Source organism: Artemia sp. Qi Xiang Cuo, chromosome 19 (genome assembly GCF_049724085.1).
Source record: "Artemia sp. Qi Xiang Cuo chromosome 19, ASM4972408v1, whole genome shotgun sequence".
Classification (NCBI taxonomy): domain Eukaryota; kingdom Metazoa; phylum Arthropoda; class Branchiopoda; order Anostraca; family Artemiidae; genus Artemia; species Artemia sp. Qi Xiang Cuo.
The window spans coordinates 35,982,331-36,007,472 of record NC_142812.1 but is presented as its reverse complement, the minus strand read 5'-3'; the positions used below and the strand labels follow the sequence as shown (position 1 = coordinate 36,007,472).

At 35.2% G+C, this 25,142-nt stretch overlaps 1 protein-coding gene across 1 annotated transcript in view; it reads right to left on the bottom strand.

The window, feature by feature from the left end:
• LOC148940790 (arginine kinase) overlaps positions 1 to 25,142 on the bottom strand; it is a 102,800-nt gene that overhangs the window by 5,444 nt on the left and 72,214 nt on the right. Inside the window, exon 6 of the mRNA XM_089105506.1 lies at positions 4,957 to 5,156. Coding sequence (XP_088961632.1) covers positions 4,957 to 5,156 — 200 coding nt within the window. The remainder of the gene's footprint in view (positions 1 to 4,956; positions 5,157 to 25,142) is intronic.

Genomic DNA, 25,142 nt, shown 5'->3' with positions numbered 1-25,142 from the left:
ACGAGTAACCACAAAATCCCTGCTAGTCTTAGCCCTGATTGCAAGAAAAGTTGGCCCTTCGAAATCCAAGCGCATTTTAGACGTTTTTCATCCAGTTGTGACAAAAAAAAAATCTGGCAACAATTCATTGTAGATCCTCGGAAAGATAAAGCACTGACCTCCTGATTTTTTGTTGGCCAACAATAAACAAAAACATATATTTTTGCAATAAATTTGAAAATTAATTCCAACAATTATCACGCTTTCTAGTTGTTTCTAAATGAGAAAAAAGCACACATATAAGTTATGTCGATGCTAATAATGCCTAATAGCCATGAAATATTAAAATATAAGGGCAATTTATTAATTTTTTGGATTATTATTTACTAAAAACGACACTGAGGAGGATTTATACTCAACCTGGGGTCCCAAGATTACCTTGATTAACATGTAATACATTTAATTAACATGTAATACATTTTAAAACTTACAGCTTGCTCTAATATACGAAAAAATAACATTTTCTTTTTTGCGAGGTGGTTATGCTTGGCACGCGAAACGACAGAATGGAATTAATTCATTTTTTATGATCGTTACGATCTTTGTTTCCACCAGGACATACTATTAATCATTAGTAATTTCACCATTAAATCAACTTCTTTTCTAAAGATTATGATATTACGTGCCCGTTTCTTCTTATTTTTTTTTCTGAGGATCAGAGAACTTGGGCCCCAAGGGGATAACATAGAATATTAGCCATTAGGTATTTGGACAGAAGCTAGGCTTTTTATATGACTGTTACAGCTTGCAATATATTGAAAAAGACTGAAATTCTGCCGAAACTCTAAACTATGATTACTACAGCATAGCAGGAGGGAAGGAAGTGCACTTACACAAATTCTTTCGAGAAACTTTTTTTTTCTTTCTTTTTTTTTAGTGTAAGGTGGCAACTCAATATGACAACTGAGCTTTCTTTTCCTTTTTGTAACCTCTCCGAAATTCTGGGAAAAAAAATCAAGCAAAAATAGTAATTCCTACATAATGAAAACACTGATAGGACTGGCACGTCCTATCGAGTGGAAAAATGGCCCAGAATCAAAACAAATTACCGCGTTAAAAGTTTTGAGCGATTGCAGTTCCAAGCTACTAGGTTACATGGACAAAAGATGACTCATAAACAACATTATGACGAAGAAGGGGGAAAATGATAAAAGTACATAAAATGACACACTACTAAAATAAAATTATTTATGACTTTAAAAAAGTCCACGATCTATGCCAATGTGATTAGAATTCCCAACAGAATCAATGATAAAACGTGATTCTGTAATGTCTTTACAAGAGAATGAATTTTCTAAATAAGCCTATTCAACTCTAATAGTGAGGCATTAAAAATTGTCATTGGTTTCTATTTCCGAGATTAAAGTTTTCATTGACACAAGTTATTTACAATCTCCATGGTAATAAGCATTTATTAGTCTTCGCTTCATAATGCAAGGTAAAAACTTAAATTGAAGCCAAAGTTAAATGCCTTGAGTAAAATACAAAGGAATAATTTAAGGATACTTAAGAAGTTTATTCTATATTCTAGAGATAGTTCAGACTTAATTGTCAAAGTTTTAATAGATTATACATATAACTATTGCTTAAAATTCTCTGTAACATTATAATAATCGAATTTAAACAGTCAAGAACAAAGTAAATGGGAATTCCAGCACCTTTTTACGCAATATTGAACTTTGCCAAAAGATAAATTCTATTTCTTTCAGGAAAATGTTACGTTAGCACGTCAATTTAGTAGACTACACTGATTTTTCTTTTTTCTTTTTTTAATATCTATGTAAAAATAAACTAAAAACTTGTGAAAACGTTTATGCTTTGCAAGCGTTGTACTTTCTAAACAGTTCTTACATTTAAGGTAATTTTTCTAGCACATTTTCATAAAAATTAGATTGGAAAATATGTACTACTACTAGTACTAGATTCTCAGTGCAGCACCGAACCACCTCAAACCAACACAGCTGCCCACGCTACTCCTTCATCCCAATCTATTCTAAGCTTCCCTTTTTACACCCTTTCCCATGAAGTTTTAATTTTATTTAGATCCTTCCTGGCGACCTCTTCTCACCCCATTCGGGAACAACCTGTTTTTTGTTTGGCTCTAGAAGGATGGCTGAAATGTGCGATCTTCGACAATCTGTCATCGTTCATCCGCAAAATAAGTCCAGGCCATCTCGATCACTATAGCCCTATAAAGCCAGATTGAATCACATTTTCGTACATCTATTTGTTTGATATAAGGTCAGTCAAACGGATACCCACAACCACAGTTTATATAATTAGCAGTAAGTTTACCGATTTGTTCTCGAGATTTTGTTCTCGGTGCGAACAAAAAGCTCCTCCCACTTGTTTGTGCACTTATTGTCCACTTATTGGTGAGCCGGCCAAGTGGTTTTGTCAGTACTTGTTCCGTAGGTGATTATACTTTGTCTACCCGTGAAAAGATCTAGTGTCGCTTATATTTATAAGCTCTCTGGAGCACTCGCACCTCGGTCCGGGTTTTTATAATGGGTGAGATAGGGAAAGATCATACTGCTAATTATATAAACTGTGCCCACGACTATGCGAAGACAGTTTCACTGGAAAACATCTAAACAATTCTCCTCCGTCTTCCACAGCCCCAACACTTCAGAACCAAACTCGACCACCGTCATCACTGTCGCTTTTAATATTTTAATCTTAGTTCGCAGACTTATCTTCTGTTCTTTCAAACTTTTTTTAACTGCGAAAAAAACACCCTGGGCCTTGGCTACTCTAAATTTTTACGGCTTGTTTTAAGACTGTTAAATTTCAATTTTTGAAATGTTAAGTTTAAATTTAAAAACGTATGCTCATTTAAAAATGTGATACTAAAAAAACAAAACACTATTTATATTCTTCATCAATCCCTATATTATATTACAGGGTTGGAAACGGAAATAGCAGGTCCCAAGAAATTTATAAAAATGATTTATGAATAACATTAACCCCTTTTTGGCGTTTAATCTAATGGTAGCATTTGCAGAAGCATTTCATGGGAGACAGGGAAAACCATCCATGACCGAAAAAAAAACCTTCAATAACTCCAGCTCAAACACCATAGCAAATCGTCGATTGTCGGACTGTGGGCAGTGGCGTCAATTCACGAAAATTTAGGGGTGAGTAAAAAAAAAAATTCAAATCTTAAGAAGGGGGGGGGCAAATTGGTCGTATTTTTCAATTTCTAAACCGAATTACAAGAGAAGGGCAATTTTTAATAAAAATGAACAAAAAAAAGGTATTTTTCAATGCCCCCCAAGCCCAATTGACACCAATGCCTGTGGCTGATATTGGTTTTATGACAGCATAGGTAAAAATGAGATGATCACATTTTCGGAGAGTGGAATGATTTATGGTGATTTAGTCCAAAGTGGGGATTACAATCATTGCTGGCTATAATACTGAGAGGAATGTAAATCTTCATCCCATTCTTCTTCTTTGACTAGCTACATGAATTCAGTTAGATATTAGATGAAATATTGTCCGAGAAGCGATTATTTACCCTAACAACTATGATCTAATTGAGCAATATACCAACATAAAGCGACATTGTTCAGCAACAAAGTTAATTGTTACATTTACATTTTTTCTAATTCAATATAGGTGTAATTTTCTAACCTACCATTTTAGTTCCTCAGCTATTGTCGTGACCAGCTTATTTTCAATTCCGCGTTGATAACCTTAGATACGCCCTTTTGTTTTGAACCCAATGATAAGGGAATTAACATAAATGAAAATAGATGAGACAAACAATGTACAATAGTTCTGTTACCCCTCCTTATGTGTTTTTCAGAGGGAAGGCTTATTTCAAGGTTGGATAACCAAAACGTCTTTATCAGAATTTCAATTTTCCTTTCCTACTAGAAACTGCTGTGATGGTTGTATATTAAAAAAAATCTAATTAATATTTTTTTTCTTCTTTTTGTATCAAAATACGCCTGGTATGATGTAAAAGCTTTCATAAAAAAAAAACGCATACAACCTATCCAAAGTCTCAAAAGGAACTATCCATTTTATCAATTCATTCTAGAAAATAAGAAAGTAACGGTGTAAATGAAGAATTTTCGAACGGAGAAAAACTTTTTACGGGAAAATAGATATATAGATCTGCATCTCATTTAAAGCAGTCATAGATAAGAAGAATTATACCTCAAAGGATTTTTTATGGAAAAGGAAAGTGCACAGAGAGTAAGAACATTCAAGGAAAATTGGACTGAAAAGATTTCAGAATTTTTTGCACCCATTTATATAAAAATTCGTAGACTATTCGTAACTTAATCCACTCCGAGCTAAGAATAAATACCAGAAACATAAATTAGACCAACCAATCCACTATTAATCTACTTTAAAGAGGGCATAAAATAGATTCTTATATGGCTATTTAGAGCTAGGATACTTAAAAAAAGTAGAAAGTCTTGAAAAATCGTCCAAAATGCAGACACTTTTCCTTCCTCTTTCTCAGACTTGTGGAAAATGTGGAAGGTTTTACCCTCTTCAAAGTGAAATAACCAGAGATGACTTAAACAGGTATTTCGAGACAATCGAGCCCCGCCCACATTTCTACAAAAATCCGAATAGAATATAGAAAATATACCCTTCATTAACTCGTCATCATAGAATATGATAAAGGCATCGGAAAATACATAACTGTGACGATCATGACTAAATTATGGGAGCAAAATAAAGTAAACAAAGAGCACAATGAAAATACAACTCAAGAGCACTCTTTCATCCAGGATTTTGTAGGGGAGGGGGAGGGTTACAATTTTTTTTTAAACGTATCACAAATTTGTTTATATGCAATTTTGTTACATTTTTACGAGTCGGACAAAAATTTCGGGAGGGAGAGACCCTGAAACCTCATTTTACTGCGTTTTGATGACGGCAATAGTAACTTACCTGGAGATTGTATTTAGAGGCAACTTCTTCCAATCTTTTAAGATCAGCAGCGAGTTTTGGAAGTTGGATGTGGACAGAAGCACGGATGGTCGTACCCAAGTTGGTAGGACAGAAGGTCAAATATCCAAGACGATCATGGTGGGAGAAGGGAATGCGCTTCTCAATTTCATTGACTGCATTTACCAAACGGGCGAAAACAGCTGTAAAACGATAAGAGGCTATGACAATACTTCACCTTCTAGTAGTAGGTGTTATAAACGGGGAGGAATTGGTGGCAATATTTGATTCACTTCCAAAGATGATCGATCAGGCATGTGCTATACATCAAGAAATACAATTAAGGCACACGAATGTAAACTCACCTCAATTACCTCGAGTTTATGCCCAAAACAGACTATAGTCACACGTGTCGGTAAAAAAATAAATAAATTGAATAGTCTGTTCTTCTTTGCTTTTAAAATCACACATGTTACATACCATGAAACTGAAATGCCAAGAACATAGTTTGAAAAGCTAAAATAAACAGTAATTATTACTAACTATTACCTACAAATTCTGCCATTGCAACTTTTGGCAAATTCATCAAGTGACAAAAGATGCATTTATTTAGAATAAACTTTAACGACGTAGTGACGTATGTTGTACAAGTGCTTATGCAGAATTAAGTACAATTCTAATTCAGATAGTAAAGACAGTAGTAGGCTATACATATTTGAAAAAAAGATGTCTTAAACCTATATTCTGATAGGTGAATCATAAACTATAACTGAAAGTTGAACATAACCCAACTCACCAAATTACTTACGGTATGACAGACCAGACAACAGACCAAAAATTATATTTCAAAATCCACATTACTTCATGTATAAAATCAGTTGTGTGAGAGACCCAAGTATTGAAATTTTCAAAGCGAATAACAGAAAACAAAGAGATTAGCAAAATTTTAAAGTAACTATCAAATAAATGCTTGAAATGTGAAAAGATATCCAAGTGGCCATGAAACTGAGTCAGCTTTGCCTGTACAATGGATGATATCGGTTTTTTAGAGCTCAGTGCTATTTCCTTTTTTTGCTTTCGCGCCTGTAACTATGGCCCTTGTGACTTTTACATTTGGTTGAGCAATAAAATAACTTTAAGAGTTATTTTATAACTCTTGAAGTCATGGGACATAAGAGGTCATGGGACTTGCCTAGAATATACTTTAGATTCTATTTATTCATTCAACATAAGCAATTTCCGTAATTTCAGTTCTGTTTCGACTTGAAATTGCAGATGATTTTTTTTTTCAAAGATAGGGCTATTTAGATTGGGCAAATATGCTAAATTGTAAAGGAATTTCCCAAAAAACTATTCAGGTTGTAGAAGTGGATTTTAAAATATCAGCAGGGTAGAATAATTTTCAAGTTCCGTTTTTGTCAATCGTAAACCACAATAGGTTTCCAGGAGAAGTGTGAGCAGCCAAGACTGTTAAGGTCTGTATCTTGATTGGAGAAACAAGGTTATCAGTTTGTAATCCAAACTCTCACTTCTATAACAATAACAACCTTCTATAACAACCCTGTTCTATATTAATATACAGCAAAAAGATTGCAGGAAAGTTGTGACCGCCCCTTCATTTAACCACTGTTATGCACGCCCATGGGTGGCATACAGTCTTCTAAATTACCTCAGCTAAGTTGCACAATTGGGTGGAAGAAGTAATAAAGCCCACTTTTCACTTTTGGAAAGTCCTTTTGATCATATTATGATTTGCCTTCATCAGCGTAAATCAAACTTTCTTGGTTGCATCACAAAAAAAAGACATATTATCAGTGTTCTGCACGCAGCTCTTCCCAGTTACAAGAATTAATCCCTTGAATAATTGGTCGCCTGAGAAATTGCAAGAGCCAGGGTTCAGAATGGATCTCCCATTAAGAAATAGAAGCATTCACAAAAGCTGAACCGTATCAACACCTACAGAGTTATACAAATTAGAGATTTATGAATTTAGTTTTTCTTCCCTGTTAAGTTTGAGATGACAGGTTCGCCAAAAGAAACCGGCTTAAACCCCATTTTCTAAAACAAATACTTGAACACCGTTTCCTAAGAGGAACGATTTAAGCCCATTGCTCCCAACATAAGACGTTTTCAGCATTAGAGTACATTTCAAAAAAAAAGAGAGAAAAAAAGGCCTTTGCTTCAGTTTGAAAATCTTAAAAACTGAACTTGTCAGCTACTCGGATGTCAGATAGTATCTCAGATAGTATTCAGATATAATTTCAGATAGCTTCAATTCACTATAATAAGAGGGAAATTCAGTTTCTGCTTTGCGACGCCTTTAAAATGAAAGGTTTTTAAGGGTTTAAGCAATTCTTATTCTCGTCGTTTGCAACATTACTCCAGACCCAAAACGGGATGAGCAACGGCAGTTCCAGCAGTTCTACATTTACTGACCCCAAACCATATAAATTCGTCCAAAGCATAGTTTCCACATTTCATTAAACTTTTTCAAGTTCTGAAATTTGAAAACACATTGTTAATGATCATCTAATACTGTCCATTTTTCTTTTTTTTTTCTTAGGTCAATAGGGAAGATAAAAATTAAATTTAACATTGAATGTTATATCAGCAGAGCAATCAACGACTATAGAAGGTCAAGCTAAGTAAATTCTTCCCATTGATATATTTTCCTGATATATAAGACAAAGTGGCTTAGAAACGAATAAACTGGATTTCCCTGAAGAATTTCTTTGTGAGACAAATGTCAAAATTTGATTTACCAGTCAGGTCCAAGTCATGATAAAGATGAAAATAATAGCTTTTTTTTAGAAAGATAATGGTTCACCTCAATTTATTATACGTATAGCTAAATTCGATTCCTCAAGAGGGAAAGAATTTGGAGCTCAATTTTTTTTATTTCTCTTGTAAGAGTCTTTTCAATCAGACGGAGTCTATACATAGGGAGTATTTTCACTCGTTTTCTAGTGAAATAAAGTTTCATAATAAAGGATAAATTATTATCCAAATAAAGTTTCAATAAATTTGAAAATGAAGTCCATCAATTTTCAAGCTTTCTAGTTGTTTCTAAATAAGAAAAAGGCAAACAGATAAGTTATGTCGATGCAAATAATGCCTAATAGACAAATTCTCTTTATTTCTCTTGTAAGAGTCTTTTCAATCAGGCGGTGTCTATACATAGGGAGCATTTTCACTAGTTTTCAAGTGAAATAAAGTTTCATAATAAAGGATAAATTATTATCCAAGTTCCAGCAGTTCTACATTTACAAATTTTCTGGGGGCTACATTTTCAGAGGCGAGTTTCTAATGGGGTGAAAGTTTCTCCCGTGTGTTTCTCAAGTGAAGTAAGTTTACGACAAGAAATAACTGAGCATTAACTTCTGAGGCATCATAGAATAAATTTCAGAAAAAAAAAATTTAGAAACCTAAACAGATGTAATTGATATCTAGTATCGGTTGCAGTACATTGTATCAAGCACACAAAAAGAACAAAAACAAAAAAAAAAAAAAAAAAAAAAAAAAAATAAAAAAAAAAAAAAAAAGAAGATAAAGCAACTATTGAGAATCACAGAGTTGGTGGCAACGAACTGTAAGGAAATCACTCGGTCCAATAGCAAACAAAAGTCTAAAAGAAATGTTGACAACAACTAATACATCAAAACAACTGGCTTTTTATGTTGATTCTAAATATACCTAAAGCTTAATGTTACCCATCGAAAGCTACAAGCCAGAGAAAATTTGCCTTATTTAGGAAAAAGGGGAAAAAGGGGAAAAGGGGAACAAAAAAGAAACAAAAAAAAAGAAAAAAAAAGAAAAAAAGAAAAAAAAGAAGATAAAGCAACTATTGAGAATCACAGAGTTGGTGGCAACGAACTGTAAGGAAATCACTCGGTCCAATAGCAAACAAAAGTCTAAAAGAAATGTTGACAACAACTAATACATCAAAACAACTGGCTTTTTATGTTGATTCTAAATATACCTAAAGCTTAATGTTACCCATCGAAAGCTACAAGCCAGAGAAAATTTGCCTTATTTAGGAAAAGGAAAAAAAAAGTCAAATAACCTTAATGAAAATCACACCATCACATTCAGCGTACCACAGAACCCTACCGTAAAGGTTTCAAGGTTCTATCTACAAAAATGCTGAATTCTGTATTTTTCGCCAGAAAGAAGATGGATGCGTGCTTATTTGTTGTTTCTTTGTTGAATCACTATACACAGAATATTTAACCAAACACTCGCTGATCAACGCCACTACTACGTTTAAATAATATATATATATAAAAATAATATCATGGAACCTGCACACAAGCTAATTATCATATCGAAAAATGATTCAAATAATTCATATTCTGGACCTTCCAGTTCACAGAAAATATCATGATAAGTTTTTCTACGAAGACATCAATCCAGTCATATAAAAGATTGAACATAAAAATCCTCTTCTGCTTAATCAAGTTTTCCGATTCAATCAATAAAAAGAGACGCACGGACAAGTCATTCAAGATGATTTCAAAGTGCTGAATTTCAATTAGCTTAAATGGTGCTTCTCCCCCCTTGCTTTCTTGCTATTAAATGGAGGAACCTAATTTGATTGAAGGAAAAAAAAACGGTATGTTGATGTCTTCAAACAAACTTTGATAAATAGCCAGTCTTTTTTAATACGCTTAAAACTACAGATATATGCTTTATTTAAAGCCTTAAAAGACTCAGACTCGACGGGTGAAGTAGTGAACAAATTGCTAGTTGCCAGTGAAAGGAAAATTTGCGCTTAACCTTTGATTAAAAACAAAACAAAAAACAAGTCTACTGAAAGTAAGAAGCAACATTAAAAATTAAAATGAACAGAAAGTGCTCCAAATATGAGGTGGACTGCCCCCTCCTCCATACCCCTCTCTTTACGCTAAAGATTTTTGGAACTTTTAAAAAAGGTTCCGATTCTAATTAAATGGCCCTTGTGTTTCAGGAATGTGTTTCAGGCTTAAAGAGCTAGGACGAAAGGTCAAATTTTAGCGTAAAGAGCAGGGCAAAGAGAAGAGGACTGCCCCCTCATATATGGAATAAATTCTGTTCGTTTTAATTTTTAATGTTGCTCCTTACTTTCAGTAGAAAAAGCTTGTTTTTTATTTAATTTCTAATCCTTTATCAAATAATCCAAGGAAATTCACCTCCCGCTCAATGGAAAATCCCCCCCCCCCGAAAAATTCCTCAATAGAACATTCCTCTCACCTTCCCCCAAGAAAATACCTCAGGACAAATCCAACCTCGCTGCAAATTCCCACGACAAAATACCTCAAGATCAATCCAACCTCGCTGCAAATTCCCCGAGAAAAACCTCAGGACCAATCCAACCTCGCTGCAAATTCCCCCAAGCAAATTTCTTGCGGATGATTTTACTTGAAACATACTTTGATTTGATAAAAAAAAAACTTTTTTTTTATTTAATTTACGATCGTTTTTCATGTCATGGTGGGATCCCCACTGTGTGGTAAAATTTCCCCGACCCCCTTTCCCCCCAATTGAAAAATTTTGTCCCGCGGAAAATTTTCCCGCGGAGAATTTCTCAATAGAGAATTTTTCCGATGGGAAATTCCCCCACGTAAAAACCTCCAAAGAATTCGAACTCTGCTGAAATGTTCCCCTAGACAGCACCACAGAGGATCTCCACATGTAAAATGGAGTCACCAAAGAGAAAGTGAGCCAAATAAAACGAATTTCGTAGATGAATTCTGGCAAATCCCCGCCCCCCCCCCCGCGTAAAATTTCCCCTGGATATTCAATCCCAATGGGAGATTGTCCTCGGAGTAAATCCATCCCGAGAAAATCCCCCCTCGGAAAAATCCTTTAGCCAATACTTTCCAATAGCAAATACTATATGTGAACAATGGGCAAACTTCGTAGCTTGCAGCCCTTCCTCCGGGGCCTGTGGGGAATCATGTAATCCTCAAAGACATTTGGTCCTTTCAACTCTACTAAACAAAATGGCTATTTCAAAATTGTGATCGGACAATTTGGGGAAGAAAGGGTGTGGGAGGAGGACTATTTGCCCTCCAATTTTTCTGGTCGTTTAAAAATGGCGGTAGAACTTTTATTTTCCGTTCAATGAGCCCTCTCCCAATCTTGTAGGACCATTGGCTCGATACGATCAGCGTGTGACTGATAAATAAGTTCTGCTCGTGTTAATTCCGATTCCACTTTTCAGTTTCAAGTGACGAGACTTGTTTATTTTAGCTTCCGTCGTTTTCGATTTTTTTTTTGTACGGTAGAAAATAACAATCGTATAAGAAAATTAAAAAAAGGTAATTTTGTTCGCTTGTTTGCGATTAAGATCTGTGTTCTGCATCACATTTGTAACCCTTGGGAAATACATCCCGTCAAAAAAAAGTCTATATAAAGAGAACAAAGGTCCACTTCTCGTGATCATTAAAACCAGTTCATCCTCTACAACGGCAAAAATAAGCGACAGTTTCTGCTCCAAACAATTTATGTACAATGCCTCTTTCCTATAATATACCAATATGACACTTTCAACCGAAGATTCTGCAACAATAATTGTCAGTAAGATCGTTAAATCCCTCAGTAATTGCTTGTCACGCTGAGAGCCTAATAGGGCTTTGTTATCCCAGGGAAGGCAGATGATAAGTTAATGTCTTTGACAGATCCTCAGGAAGACTGGCTTTAGTCTCTAAAGCTTAATCCTTCATTGGCTTTCATAATTCAAATTTTCACGCTCGTAGTTTTTCACACATTTTTTTTATAGGTTTTAGCTAATTTGGGACATTAGAGGAATCAAAGAGATGGAATTCCTCGAAATTTATCTTTGGAGAACTTTAATAAACAAAGACAATTCTATGTGTTCAATATGCGCGTTTCTTTATCTCTTCCTTTTTGAAACAGATGTCTTGACTGAGTAGCTCGACTGACTTTTTTTCTTTTTTTTTAAGTCATTGTGAACATTTTCTCCCTTTGACTATATAGTTTTGATAGCAAACATTTCTACGCAAAGATTTGCAAAACAAATAGTAAAGGATAAAAATAAATACCAGAAAAAAGCCCAAAAAACACCTACAAATTCATCGCAAGAAAAAAAAAGCTTTATGTGAAACTCTGCATCTTTGTCATTTGAAAATTAATTGGTGAGTAAAACATTGAGTAACATTTGCACCAATACTACCTACCTACAGAGGTAAAGAAAGAGAAAGAAGGATCTCTTTAGAAAATCTTTCACAATCTTATCTTTACAAAAAGAGAATGATGGATTTTAACCTTAATTGTCCGCATAACAACTTTATCAGAGGAACAAATCTATTAAAATTAACTAAGACAGAGCTTAGCTTTGAACAAGTTTTTTTGGAGACTGGGGATATACGTGTAAGTCGTTTCACCATATAGTTCATAACTATCAACACACATGCAGTGCAAACTTACCATTAATAGTACAGTAGTGAAACTCCCAAGATTGCAAGATCAATAGATCGAAAGATATCCGAGATAAATATTCGTTGAGCTGAATATATTTATCTAAAGAGGCAATAAAGGACCCTTTACAGCTTTTGAGGGATTCTCATCTACACGATGATGTTGAAAAGGTATCATAATTTTAATTTCTCTATTAACATTTTACCGACGTGGGGAAAGAAAAAAAAATTGCTCAGCAATTTCAAAGGCAATCGATCCGTTGTTTAGGATCTTCCCCGAAAAGAGATCGTGCAGCCTTGATTGAGCGTTCAATTGAATTCTGGATTTATCCTATAGATTGAGGCATATTACGCAATTCAAGAGGTCATTTGCGATCGTTTCTCGGCCTTACTGCAGTTGAAATGAGAAAATGTATAAACAACGACTGGGGAAGATTTAGCGATAGGAGAAAAAAGCATTTTTTCGTCCATTTATTTTAATTATACTCATAAATTAGGATCTTCTGATATTTACTTCATCTAACTTAGCGATAAGTTTCAAACGGACCCAATTTTTCAATATGTGACATTTTTCTTCTTAAGACTTCTCATAGCCTTTAGTACTATTGTTTTTGCAATGCCACTCTAATATACGCATTTTCAACAATACCAAGCACAATTTATAACCTACTTTCTTTTCCTGCAATTAAAAAAAAACAAGTTTTTTCAACTGAAAGCAAGGAGCGACATTAAAACTTACAACGAACAGAAATTATTCCGTATATGAAAGAGCATATCCCCTCCTCAACGCCCCACTCTTTATGCTTAAGTTTGACTTTTTATCACAATTCTACTATTTAAAACAACAAAAAACTTTAGCGTAAAGATCGGGGCGTTGAGGAGGGGACAGCCCCTTTCATATACGAAATAATTTCAGTTCGTTTTAAGTTTTAATGTCGCTCCTTACTTTCAGTTAAAAAACTTGTTTTTTTTATTTAACTACAGATCTTTTTTTTTAGTAATGCCAGGAAATCTGACCCACCTCTACGGAAATATCCTCTAGACAATTCAATTCCGGTGAGAATTTACCCCGGATAATTACTCTTAACCTTTCCGCGCGTACAATTGAAACGGAAAAGAGAAAGCAAGACATATAAAAAGAATTTTGTAAAAAAAAGTTCTGGCAAACTCCCGCAGGGTATAATTTCCTCTGACAAGTTCACTCCCTGGAAACTTCCCTCCCCATGGAAAATTCCTCCGTGGAGAATCCCACAGCAGAAAATTTTCCCCCTCCCACTCAAAATGTATGCATGCACCCCAATAACAAATACTATGCGTCAACAATGGACACATTTTATAACTTAAAGATCTTTCCCCGGGGGCTGTGGGGGGGGGGGCATGTAATACCCAAAGGCATAGTTATCGGGTCGTTCAATTATGATGATCAAAATGGCTATCTCAAAATTTTGATCAGACAATTTTGGGAAAAAAGGGGCGGGGGAGGGGGCCTGGTTGCCCTCCAATTTTTTGGTCACTTAAAAAGGGCACTATAGCATTTAATTTCGGTCAAATGAGCGCTCTCCTGACATTCTAGGACCACTGGGCCGATACGATCACCCCTGGGAAAAACAAAAACAAAACAACAAAAAATAAAAACGAATCCGTGATCTTTTTTCTGGCAAAAAATACAAAATTCCACACTTTTGCAGATAGGAGCTTGAAACCTAAACAGTAGGGTTCTCTCCTGCTGAATCTGATGGTGTGATTTTCATCAAGATCACTTGATTTTTATGGCTTTTTCTCCCTTTTTTCGAAAATCAGGAAAACTTTCTCACGCTCGTAACCTTTGATAGGTAAGATTAAACTTATTGAAATGTATATGTTTGAAATCAGCATAAAAGGCCAATTCTCTGGCTATATCTATTAGTATCAAAATTCCGTTTTTAGAGTTACGGTTACTATTGAGCCGGGTCGCTCCTTACTTAGAGTTCGTTACCACGAACTGTTTGATCTCAAACTTGAGAATCTTCTTTTTTTTTTTTTGAAATACACAACAGCCATTAGCAAAAAAGATCCCTTTGCTTTGAAGCATCACAAGAACCTTTAAGAAACCCTCCAAAGGGAGAATTTTTGAGAAAAGTGTACTAAGATAATCCAAATAATGGATATTTGGGCTTAAACGCACTAATTGTCTCAAATGTCCGAGCGCCACCTTGATAAAATCCTTAGAAAGTAAAAGATTGGTTGTCTGCACCGAGACAATGCTATCTCTCTCTTTCTTTCCAATTCTTAGTAATGTCGTTTGTCACTGTAATATTGTTGCCTTTTTCGAGCAGGAAAGTGACTAAGAAAAATAGTCATTTCGCCTTCCAATACTACAAAAGCAATGTCTTATAGTCAAGGCACAGTTGTATTTCTTTGAGTTTTCATGGATGTGGGCAAATTTCCAATAGGTAAAACGAGAAAACAGACATAAACTGACTTCCAGTTATTGTTTTGAAAACTTCAATTCTACAATTCCCCTTTGCTGAATGTCATTTCTATTAATTAGTGAGACTGTGATACAAAACACAAGAATATCTTCATCCCTTTTAGGCTATGAACGTTGAATTGAATTCAACATGAATTGTCGCACTCAGAATCTAGACCTCATTGATTTTTTAGCGAATCCATGAAAAAGGCACCAATACAAGGACTAATAATCAAGTTTGTAGACCGATTTAGATCCTCAAGAAATAAAAATCATCAGGTTTGTCAGACCTCTTGATTTTTCCACACATAAGGTTCGTTCATTTTTTTAGCCAAACAATCTGCTTGGATTTTACATCTATCAATAGAAAACAATTTTTAAAGAAAACGCGAGGACTCTAATCTTACTTTTTAAGCCGTCTTATGCAAGAACTTTTGTTCATTCTACTCTGGACAGCAGTATAAGGTGACGACTTTGATGAGAATATAATTAATGCCCTTTGTACAATCTCCTATTGCGAAGAAAAATTTAAATTTAATCAATGACAGATGTCAGTGAACTAAACAAAGAGAAAAAATCTCAAAATGAAGAACAAAACAACGGGTCAACGAAAAGTAAAAAAAAAAAAAAAAAAAAAAAATTGACGGCAAAGAGGTGTTGCTAAGCTCCTTACTCCACTCTTTCTCCTCTCCAAAAATTGATTTATCATGAACTTTGATAATTTTTGTACTAAGTTAATAAAACTTCAAGGCATAGATTCACTACTGAAATTAGAGGAAAGAATGGGGTTTTGAACTTCCTATCTCTAAGACTTAACTTAGCTCTAAGGCTTAAATTACTTCTACCTATAAGGCATAACCTCCATTTAGATTTAGCTTCTACATAGATCCTCCTGTATGTCCAGAGGCAACCAGGTCGTTCAAGAAGATTCTCCGGTCGTCTCTGAAGCTTGCTGCTGCGAAAATGTCTTCCTAAACCAGTTGGAGAGGCACGAAAGTGTCATAAGTTGCACGTACAAGAGGGTATATTTTGCCTTAGGTGCCTTAGAATAAGCAAAAGAATGTTGACTTGGAGTTTCTTGAATTACCAATACGCACAACATGTCCAAGGTGGTTCCATTATTAACTCCATATGGTGTGTATGAGTCTGAATGTATGAGGAATGTATGTGCCTGAATGTATGAGGAATGTATGGTCTGTATGAGCAAGAGCCTGATCTATTATATTTCGTACGCATTCGTTCATTACCTTTCGAGTCCGGTAGATACCAGGTAGTCTACGGAGGCATTTGCAGAGATGTGTTTAATCCATAAAAATAGTCGAGAAAATCCACAGTTAATATAAAAAGGTTTCAGTGCCTTTAGCTCAGAAACTACCTGACGGAATTTTACGTACTATATGCTAAACAGAGGCCATATTATTCAGTTAAACACTGAAATTCTTACCACTATTCTTCCGTTTTTGTTTTTTTTTATCCACCAGGAAAAAACGTATCTGTGAAAATCCTAAACATGATATTTTCCCAGTTCTGTAAAGTTGTGGAAATGTAAAATTGGTCCAATATAGCTGTGCGTTGGGGCACAGCGAAATGTGCCTAAATCAAATGGAATCCTAATAGAGTTTCACTTAAATAATAACTATTATGATGATTTTCTTTTAATATATTTGTAATTTCAGTTCTGATAAGGTTTCCACTTTCATACTCATTCTCCGTATCTTCAGGGCCATTCCCAGGCATCATTAGATTTCTGTCAATTCTTCTGTCTTTTGTGCCAAAATCCTTTATCGATCGAGCTTTATAATTACATTTTACGTTAAATTAGACTCTTGTCCAATCTCTGGCTTTTCGCCACAGAAATAAAATGGTTCCCTCCCATTCGAATTTTCCATTACTGTTACAGGCCGTGTACTGTTTATCTTCCGAGAAAGGTTTGGAAAGCGAAGTCTAATTGCGTGGGGACTAATCTAGGCCGATAAGGGACGACGGATTTCAGGTCTGTGTCTGTGTTTGCCGATAGTTGTTTGGAGAACTAAATTAAACTCGTTAATGTTAGAACAGATCTAATGCTAAAACATGAAATGAATTTAAAAGGAGATGTATTTTAATCCGAACAACAGAGGTGCATTTCGACAACAGCATTGTCAAACCTTCCTTTTAAAATGACAGCATCGCTAGTGCCTTAAACATTGACGAACTAAACAGATTCAGAGGATAATAAGTATTGGTTTATTTGATGAGTCATTTTGAATAGTGCACCGTATTGAACAGGACTGCTCAAAGCATTTCTACCTCCAACACCCTTTAACCAAAGAAATAAGTGGGGCCCCCGGTGGGGAGGCATACTAGCTTAGGATTCTAATTAAAAAACAATAAGGAGATCACACTTCAAGAAGAGAACGCATCACAGAATCATTACTTCTACCTGTTTTAACCCCTCAGATGTCACTACCTGGCCCTAGATAGTCAAAACCAGTCTTTTGAGGATAGCATATACACGCATAAGGTGGCAGCTTCTACTATATCACATTATATATTTCCAGCTAAATCACAAAATGGAACCAGCATTATGTTAGAAAATATATACACAGAAAGAGAAAAAACAAAATCTCAAGAACATTAGACTGATATAACAAAGGAAAAATAGGAAATAGGAGATGAAAAATAGGACCGCCCGTCCTTATGAAATATTTTTGTCGGGGGTTCCCCACGATGTCATATTTTCTTCTCGTGTCATATTATGAGACTAAAAACAGACCAGAAAACAGTGTTTTGTTTCCTCTCGGTTTGATCGACCAACTACAGTAACATACAAATGAAGATACAAGAGGAATGTATCACCGAGATAGATTATACCAGGAAAAAGAAGTGAACAGTACTTGAAACAGCAATTAAACTGTACAAACGTTTCTCCAAGTGCAGGCCGTAACTCGGCACTCTCGCAGAAAATGTTGTCTTGTCACGCCAAAAAAAAACCTGTAAAAACACTTTTTTTTACAGCACTTAGATTCTAGGAATGGTTTCAATGTGTGCATTTGTGCTCTTTCAAATAGCTTTGGAACCAACACGTTGTGCTGCCGACGTGGATAGGCGTAGATTCTCCCGTGGGAGCTTCTTGCTCATTTCCCGGCTTAAATATTTTCTGACATCATGCCCCTTCCTGAACGGCATTTATGTTTACCGTCTGATTTTTTTTTTTTTATTTTTTTTTTTACCAAAATTTTAAATGAATATAAATTAATATTTTTTAAATGATCATATTTTTCCAACATAATTATTTCGAAATTTGTTGTGTATGAAATAAGCAAAGAAATAGCAATTGTGCCAAACCGCGGTAAAAAACGGTTCGGCAAACACTGGGCTATAATCATATCTTCTTTTCGGATATTTTTAAGAGGAAGAACGTCTTAGGTTTAAGGAGGGGCTTGAAGTTATTCCCTAGAAACCATAATAAGTAAGCAGTAAAGCAGCGATAGTAAAGCCATAGAAGTAACGTCTTTATTTTATACTTTTAAGTTGTTTAGTTAGTTATACATTCAGCGCTAAGCAAACTGCAACTCGGTTCAAAATACAAAACAAGCTTTACACTAAAAAAATAAATAAGATGATAGCAAAAAAAAAAAAAATAACAAGAAAAGAGCGTGAAATAAGACGAATGAGACCAATTGTGATATTGATAGAAAACAATTTAAAACACTTAATAACGACTAAACTAAATCAGATCACACATTCGATTTTTATCTCATAGAAATTTAAGCGTATTAAGTAAAAAATTATTTTCATCATATGAGAAACCTAAGAATCCGAAAAAAGGAATGCAGTTTCCACATACTGATGACACTAGAGTATTGCCAATTCTAAAGCCTTTTTACACACCTCACTACCTAATTGATTTGGAACATAAAACTGAAAATTGGGTGCATTCAGAGCATTCTAAAAGAATCTTGAGTGTACTAAATGAAGCCCAAATTATCTTACAGAATCAATCAATCTCCCAATGAGGGTAAACATAGAATATATTTGCTTCCTACGATTGCAGGTCTTTAAAGCAAATATTGACCTCATCTCTTTAGTTCCTAACTAACTACTGACAGTCTTTTAGTACATATTCCGGAAAATGATTGGATAGGGGACAGCAAGTCCTGCAATGGATCTTCAACGGGAGGACTTCAGTTTTTAATTCAATCAAGATATAAAAAGAAATTCTTTATATCCGTATTTTAACGGATTTAAACACAAAAAGCTAAGATCCAATCCCACATTTTGAAACAGTTCGTGGTAATGAACTACAAGTAAGAAGTGACTCGGCCCAATAGCAACGTAACTATAAGAAACGAGCCTGAGAAAGTTTGCCTTATTTTCGATATAAGGAGGGGAAACTTTCCGCGGAAGAAATCGTCCATATGGGCGGGAAAAACTTTCTATTAGTGGAGGGGGGGGGTCTTGAAAATTTTACTATGGAGGGGGATTTCGGGAAAAATTTTGCTACGGAGAGGTGATTTCCAGCACGATTAGAAAAACGATCAGAAATCAAATAAGAAAAAATATGTCTTCCTTCAAATGAAAGACTTTCCAGGCGAAATAGTCCACCGGAAATTTTCCTGGGGGAATTTTCAGCCTGGATGATTTTTTTTTTTTGGGGGGGGGGGGTGGATTTTCATGGGGATGTCTTACGCGGGAGGAGGTTTCTATGGAGGAATTTTTCGTGAGGTGGTGGTGGAAAATTTCCATGGAACGGGGTGATATTTCCCAGCATTATTTGAAAAACTATCAGAACTTAAATGAAAACAAGTTTTTTTCGACTGGAAGTAAGGAGTTTTATTAAAACATTAAACAAACAGAAGTTGTCCCGTATATGAGGAGGCTGCCCAATCCTCAATACCTCGCTCCTTACGTTAAAGGTTGTATTTTTGTCCCCATCCTTTGAGAACGACTTTCTGAAACACAGCGGCAGTTTAATTAGAATAAGAAGCTTTTTCAAAATGCAAAAAAGCTTTAGTGTGAAGAGCGAGGGATCGAAGAATATAGGGAATAATTTCTGTTCGTTTTGAGTTTGTATGTTGCTCCTTACTTTCAGTCAAAAAATAGCTTGTTTTATTGGTATTCAATACTCGATTTAATAGACTTGTCGAAGTCAATTTAATAGACTTGGTTCCTGAACGGCCTCACTCGTAATTAATGGAAGTGTACAATATATCCACGCGCAAAATGATATCAAACAACTGGTTCTACAAGGTCGTCAAAACGCTGCCTGAAATCGAGACATTGTTTGCGTCATGACACTGTCATCCGTCACACTCTACTTAAAGTTTCTGCTTTGGCAAACTCTCAAGAAATCTCCTAGACTTTTTTTTATTTTTTTTTATATATATCTTATTCCAACCTAATCTAGGGCATTTCCCTTAAATCCATAGAGGCTATTTAGTAAGACTTTCTAGGAAATACTATTTCTGCCATCCTGGGGATATGTTCAAGCCACATGGTTCACACATTCATTGACAATCACAATGAGCAGGATTTAGCTACTTGGTTCAAAAAACAGCAAATTAGCAAAGTATGTTTTTGGCGTTCTCACAACTGATGTGGAACAAATACGATTGAGCAATGACAAACTTCTGACGCCTCTTATTTTCTAAGGAAAATTGTTTTTTACCAAAAAAAAAACTCAACCCAAAACCTGAAACAATTCAGTTTCGATAATGCGCCATTTGAAATGTGGTTTTTGATGAATTTTTATCATGATTCTAATCTTAGTCCGCCTACTTCATTTAATCAGGTCGAGTCCATATCGCATTTTCTTAATAATAAAAAAAAAAAAATGTGCAAAATTCTCATTGAGGTAAAAGATGCCGCATATACACAAGAGTGGGACAAGATCCCATTTTGTCCCTATATAGGGGGATTTTGTCCCTAGGTGGGACAAAATCCCATATGCATGATAATGGTACCAATTCGTCAAAAAGGATACCAATTCGTCAAAAAAGGGTACCGTTTGGCTCATCATTACTAAACATGATTCCTAGAACTACTCTTAAACAAACTCACTGAAAAATGTCTGGCATTTCTTCCTGCTCTTTACTTAGTGGACATCCTCAAGGTTGCCACTCCACTACACTGAAATATACCTTTTTATTCATCTAAAAACTACTATGAAAGGAGGAAATCACTGTCTAAAAAAAAGGAGTTGTTTACTGGCCACTGTGGTTTACTCAATATGCAAGATCTTCAAATAAATTATGCTTTGTTAGAGCTCTTTGTGACCTCTTTGGTCACATAAACGTAATACTTCTTTCTTTCGAAAGTGGGAATATTATTCGAACACCTTTAGAGTTTGGCAATAACAAAACGATAAACGCTTACTTTCCTTAGAGGGGAGTAGGTCAGGAAGATTAGGACAACAGCCTCCAAGTCTGTATTTTAATACTAAATTCAAATCCTTTTACACTTTTTAAACCAACCTCCTATAAATGTTAGTGGTATTTTTCTTATCTCAATAGGTTTTCAAGTTGTAAATATAAAGGGCAGTGTACTTTTTAAGATATATTTGCGAATTTTGTTGCAGCGAAGTGTTGGAAATTAGGAACTCAAACGGAAGATCTAATGAAATAAAACGAGTTCTTTGACTTTTTTAGTCAAAACAAATCCGTTATTATTCTCATATATAGTTAATATGTGTCGAAAATATTTGTCTGGAACACAAGAGGTTGGTTGAAAATAGTTTTCATTTCACAACTACTATTTTCTATTGTATGATTTTTAGAAAAGGCACCGAGAAATAGTATTTTGAATAATACAAAAAAACTGCATTACATTTGTAATTGGCAATATACTATTTTGGAATTTCCCCCCTCAAAAATAGGATCAAAATATTTACCCAGCACTTTGCATAACTCCTCTACTTTAATTTGTCAGTATTTTATATCCTTCCACAAGAATTAACTGCATAAACTCTCATACAAACAAAAATAAATTGTTTTCTTTGTCCAAGGATTTTAATTTCTAGGGAATTATCTAGGGAAAATCTTACTGCATAAAGATGAATACAAAGGAAAAGGGACAATCCATCTTCGTCACTCCAAAGTGGATTTTTGCTATGTCAGCCCGTTTAAATGCTTTGAAGTACCCCCTCTCTTTCTGAAAAACAATCGAGTAATTGAGAGTCAGCAGACAAAAAGGCAGGAGACTAAAGAGATAGTCTACATACCCAATTGAAAAACGCTGAGAAAGCACCTCAACGAGACGGTGTCTATAACTGCGGAAATGGAATTATTCGGATGAAATACCCCTCATTTATATTTGCCTTAAGGCTCGTGTATATATAGGTCATGCTTCTGAGGAAATGCAGTTTGAAGTTCCATAGTTAAAACGAAAAATGTATATTGTCGCAGTAATTACTTTACCCATGAAATATATTAAGTCCATTTCCCCCGCATTTTAGATGACCTCAGTTTTCTTGAAAATGTTGAAAAAATTTGTAATTTTGCATTTAGGTGGTACTCCGCAGTTTGAAGATTAGCAGCTTACGTAATAGCATGTCATTTGATAACATAAGAAAATAAGTTTAAAATCAATTTCTAATCATATTTCGAGGAATTGGGCTCAAATTGTTGAGAAAAAAATTTCATTTCAGTGAAATCCATAGTTAAACCACCCAGCAATATAGCAAATAAAAACCCAATGACTGTTTACTGTTTACACACTCCAAGAAATATAAAAAAAAATTATGCCAAGGAAGGGTAGTCTCCTACAAGTGATCTCGTGATCACCATGGTGATCTCGTGGTGACCAGAAGATTGTAGTCGATCGCACTTTATGCATTTTCATCAACTCTAATTTCTAAGTGTATTCCTGACCCTCACTTGCAAGCCCTGATCCTCTTGGCTGCGATCGTCCTTGAGCAAAACTTTCTAGACCATCATCCAACGGCTTACCTCAAACAGGAGTAATCGATCCAAAAACTAGTTTTCGTACAAAATTAATCTATTCTTATAGAGATGTTGCTGATTTATGTTTTTCAGAGACTAGTCGATTAAATAAAATAATACAAAGTTCATAATTTCTTTTTAGGCTAAATACTTTCATGAATTCATTTTTATACCCTTTTCCCCCGATAGGTCAACCCATTACTTTTTACCCCTTTAGTACCGGGCTAAAAACAATTTGATCCCATAGATATTTGTGTTTGACACTTGTAAACCCTCTGAGCATTAAGAGAAATACTTTTTGAGGTGTCCGTATGGAGCCAAAAAGGAGCCATAATAGTCATTTGGAGCCATGTGGTATTTCATTGAATGAACAAGCAGACACAGAACAAGCAAAGCATAAATGCATCTGCCGTTTTATGTGTTATTTCTTCACACTTTTCAAGTCAAGAAAGATGTTCTGTGAAATTAAGGAGCTAAAATGTATTAGTCCAAAAAATAATATGTTACTCTGTTCCTATCGATTCAAATGTTCTCAGTCGGTGATTATACTGTTTATTTTGGCTTTCTTTTTTTTGCAGGATTAAAACTGAAAGATTTGGGAAACAGTAATTAAGTACTTATCGTAAGCAGAAATAAAAGCGCAAATACTTGTCCTCAGCTAAGAACTCTAGCAACGAACCTAAATTAAAGATCTATTTCCAGAAATTTCCTACGAATTGTTTTGAATACCCGGTTGACTGACCGTATTTCAAACAGTAAACTGCTCGGAAAGTATGGATCAATCCCGCTTTCTAGAGCTATAACGAGAGAAGGCTTGAGATGGCTAGGGCATGTTCTGCGGACGAAGGATGACAGATTGCCAAAGATCGTCCTTTTCGGCCAACCGTCCAGGGCTAAACAGAAAGCAGGTCATCCGCGGTTGGGAGGGCAGGATGTCGTAAAGAAAGATCTAAGGGAAAAGGGAATTTCCTGGGAGGGTGTAAAGAGGGAGTCTTTACAGATTAGGACTAGGATGGAGGATGAGAGTTCGTAGCTGTGTTGGCCTCAGGCGGCTTGGTGCTACGGTAAGTTGTCAGTAGTAGTAATAGCATTTTCAGTCCCATTAAACAGCTGAATAAGATTATTCAGTACGAACGTCATTTGCAGCTACCCACCATTATAATTATATATGTAATAAAGAAAAACAAAATAACTTTATTCCTTATTCCTTCACTTCAAAGGATGACAAATATTACAAATCCTTCTTCGATAGGGAGAGTAGTCTCTCAGAGTCTAATTCCAAGCTTGAAGTACTCTTTAAAAGACTTAAACCATGGATACTCCAATGATGGAAATGTGGAAGCGAAAACAAGAATATTGCCGGAATGTAGACAATAAACAAGAATTAGAAGGTCCTTTAGAAACCAATTAGTCAACAATAGCTGTCTTGAAGGCTCTCCCCGATATGATAAGGCTAATCATGCTTTGATGAGAATCTGTATCAGAAAGGATATGAAATAACCAAGGATTTATTTTTAATTATGTATTCTTAATCCTTAAGCGTTAGAGGGTAATCAAAATACTAAACAATTTGCTTCTTTGGAATTGCTCTAAACGATCAAAATGCGTATCTCGCATCAAATGTTTTTCCTTTCCCCAATTTTGTGGGAATTTCTCCAAATTTCCTGGGAAAAGGGGAATTACTCAAATCTCTACATATCTTCATTTTTCTCAACGCTTTTAGAACTATGTCGTTGCGAGTGTAATACAAAGAGCTTATAAGTCATAGAATGTATGTCAAGATCTTCAAGCACTCAACAAAAAGCTTCTTTAATTAAAATCCTTTTGGCGTCACTAGCAAGTGTCTCAATAGACATTTTGCAACCAACACCTTAATAGCACAGGGAAAGAATTGCCCATTTTTCAGATTCAACAATTTCCTTTTGTTTGTAGAGTATATAAACAAGAGAGGGGACATAGGCCCAGGCCTCCTTTGGCAAGTTCCTGATTATTTAATATTAATAACAGGAATTTAACACGTATTTCAGATTCTCAGATTGAAATATTTCATTTCCTCCAAAAATTTCCGAATTTTCAAAATTTATTCCTGAATTTTTACAACTCAAAGCGGAAATACTGCTCACATCACTTTAAGAAGTAAGAATGTTAGCATTTGGTCATTTAGATGCCGAGAGTAGGAACCTATCATGAGCTCCCAGACGACACCCACTGCTGCCATCTACAATTTAGTCTAACGCTGACAGGTTATAATTTGTTCAAGGATTATCGATCCACGAAGAGGAGAGAATTTCTGAGAAATTGATTGCGTAATCGATGGGGCTAATGTTTTGATCCAGGAATGGGAAACAGGAAGTACATGCCTCCTTCTAAGCCAATCAGAGAGTCGGTTACATCTCCTTC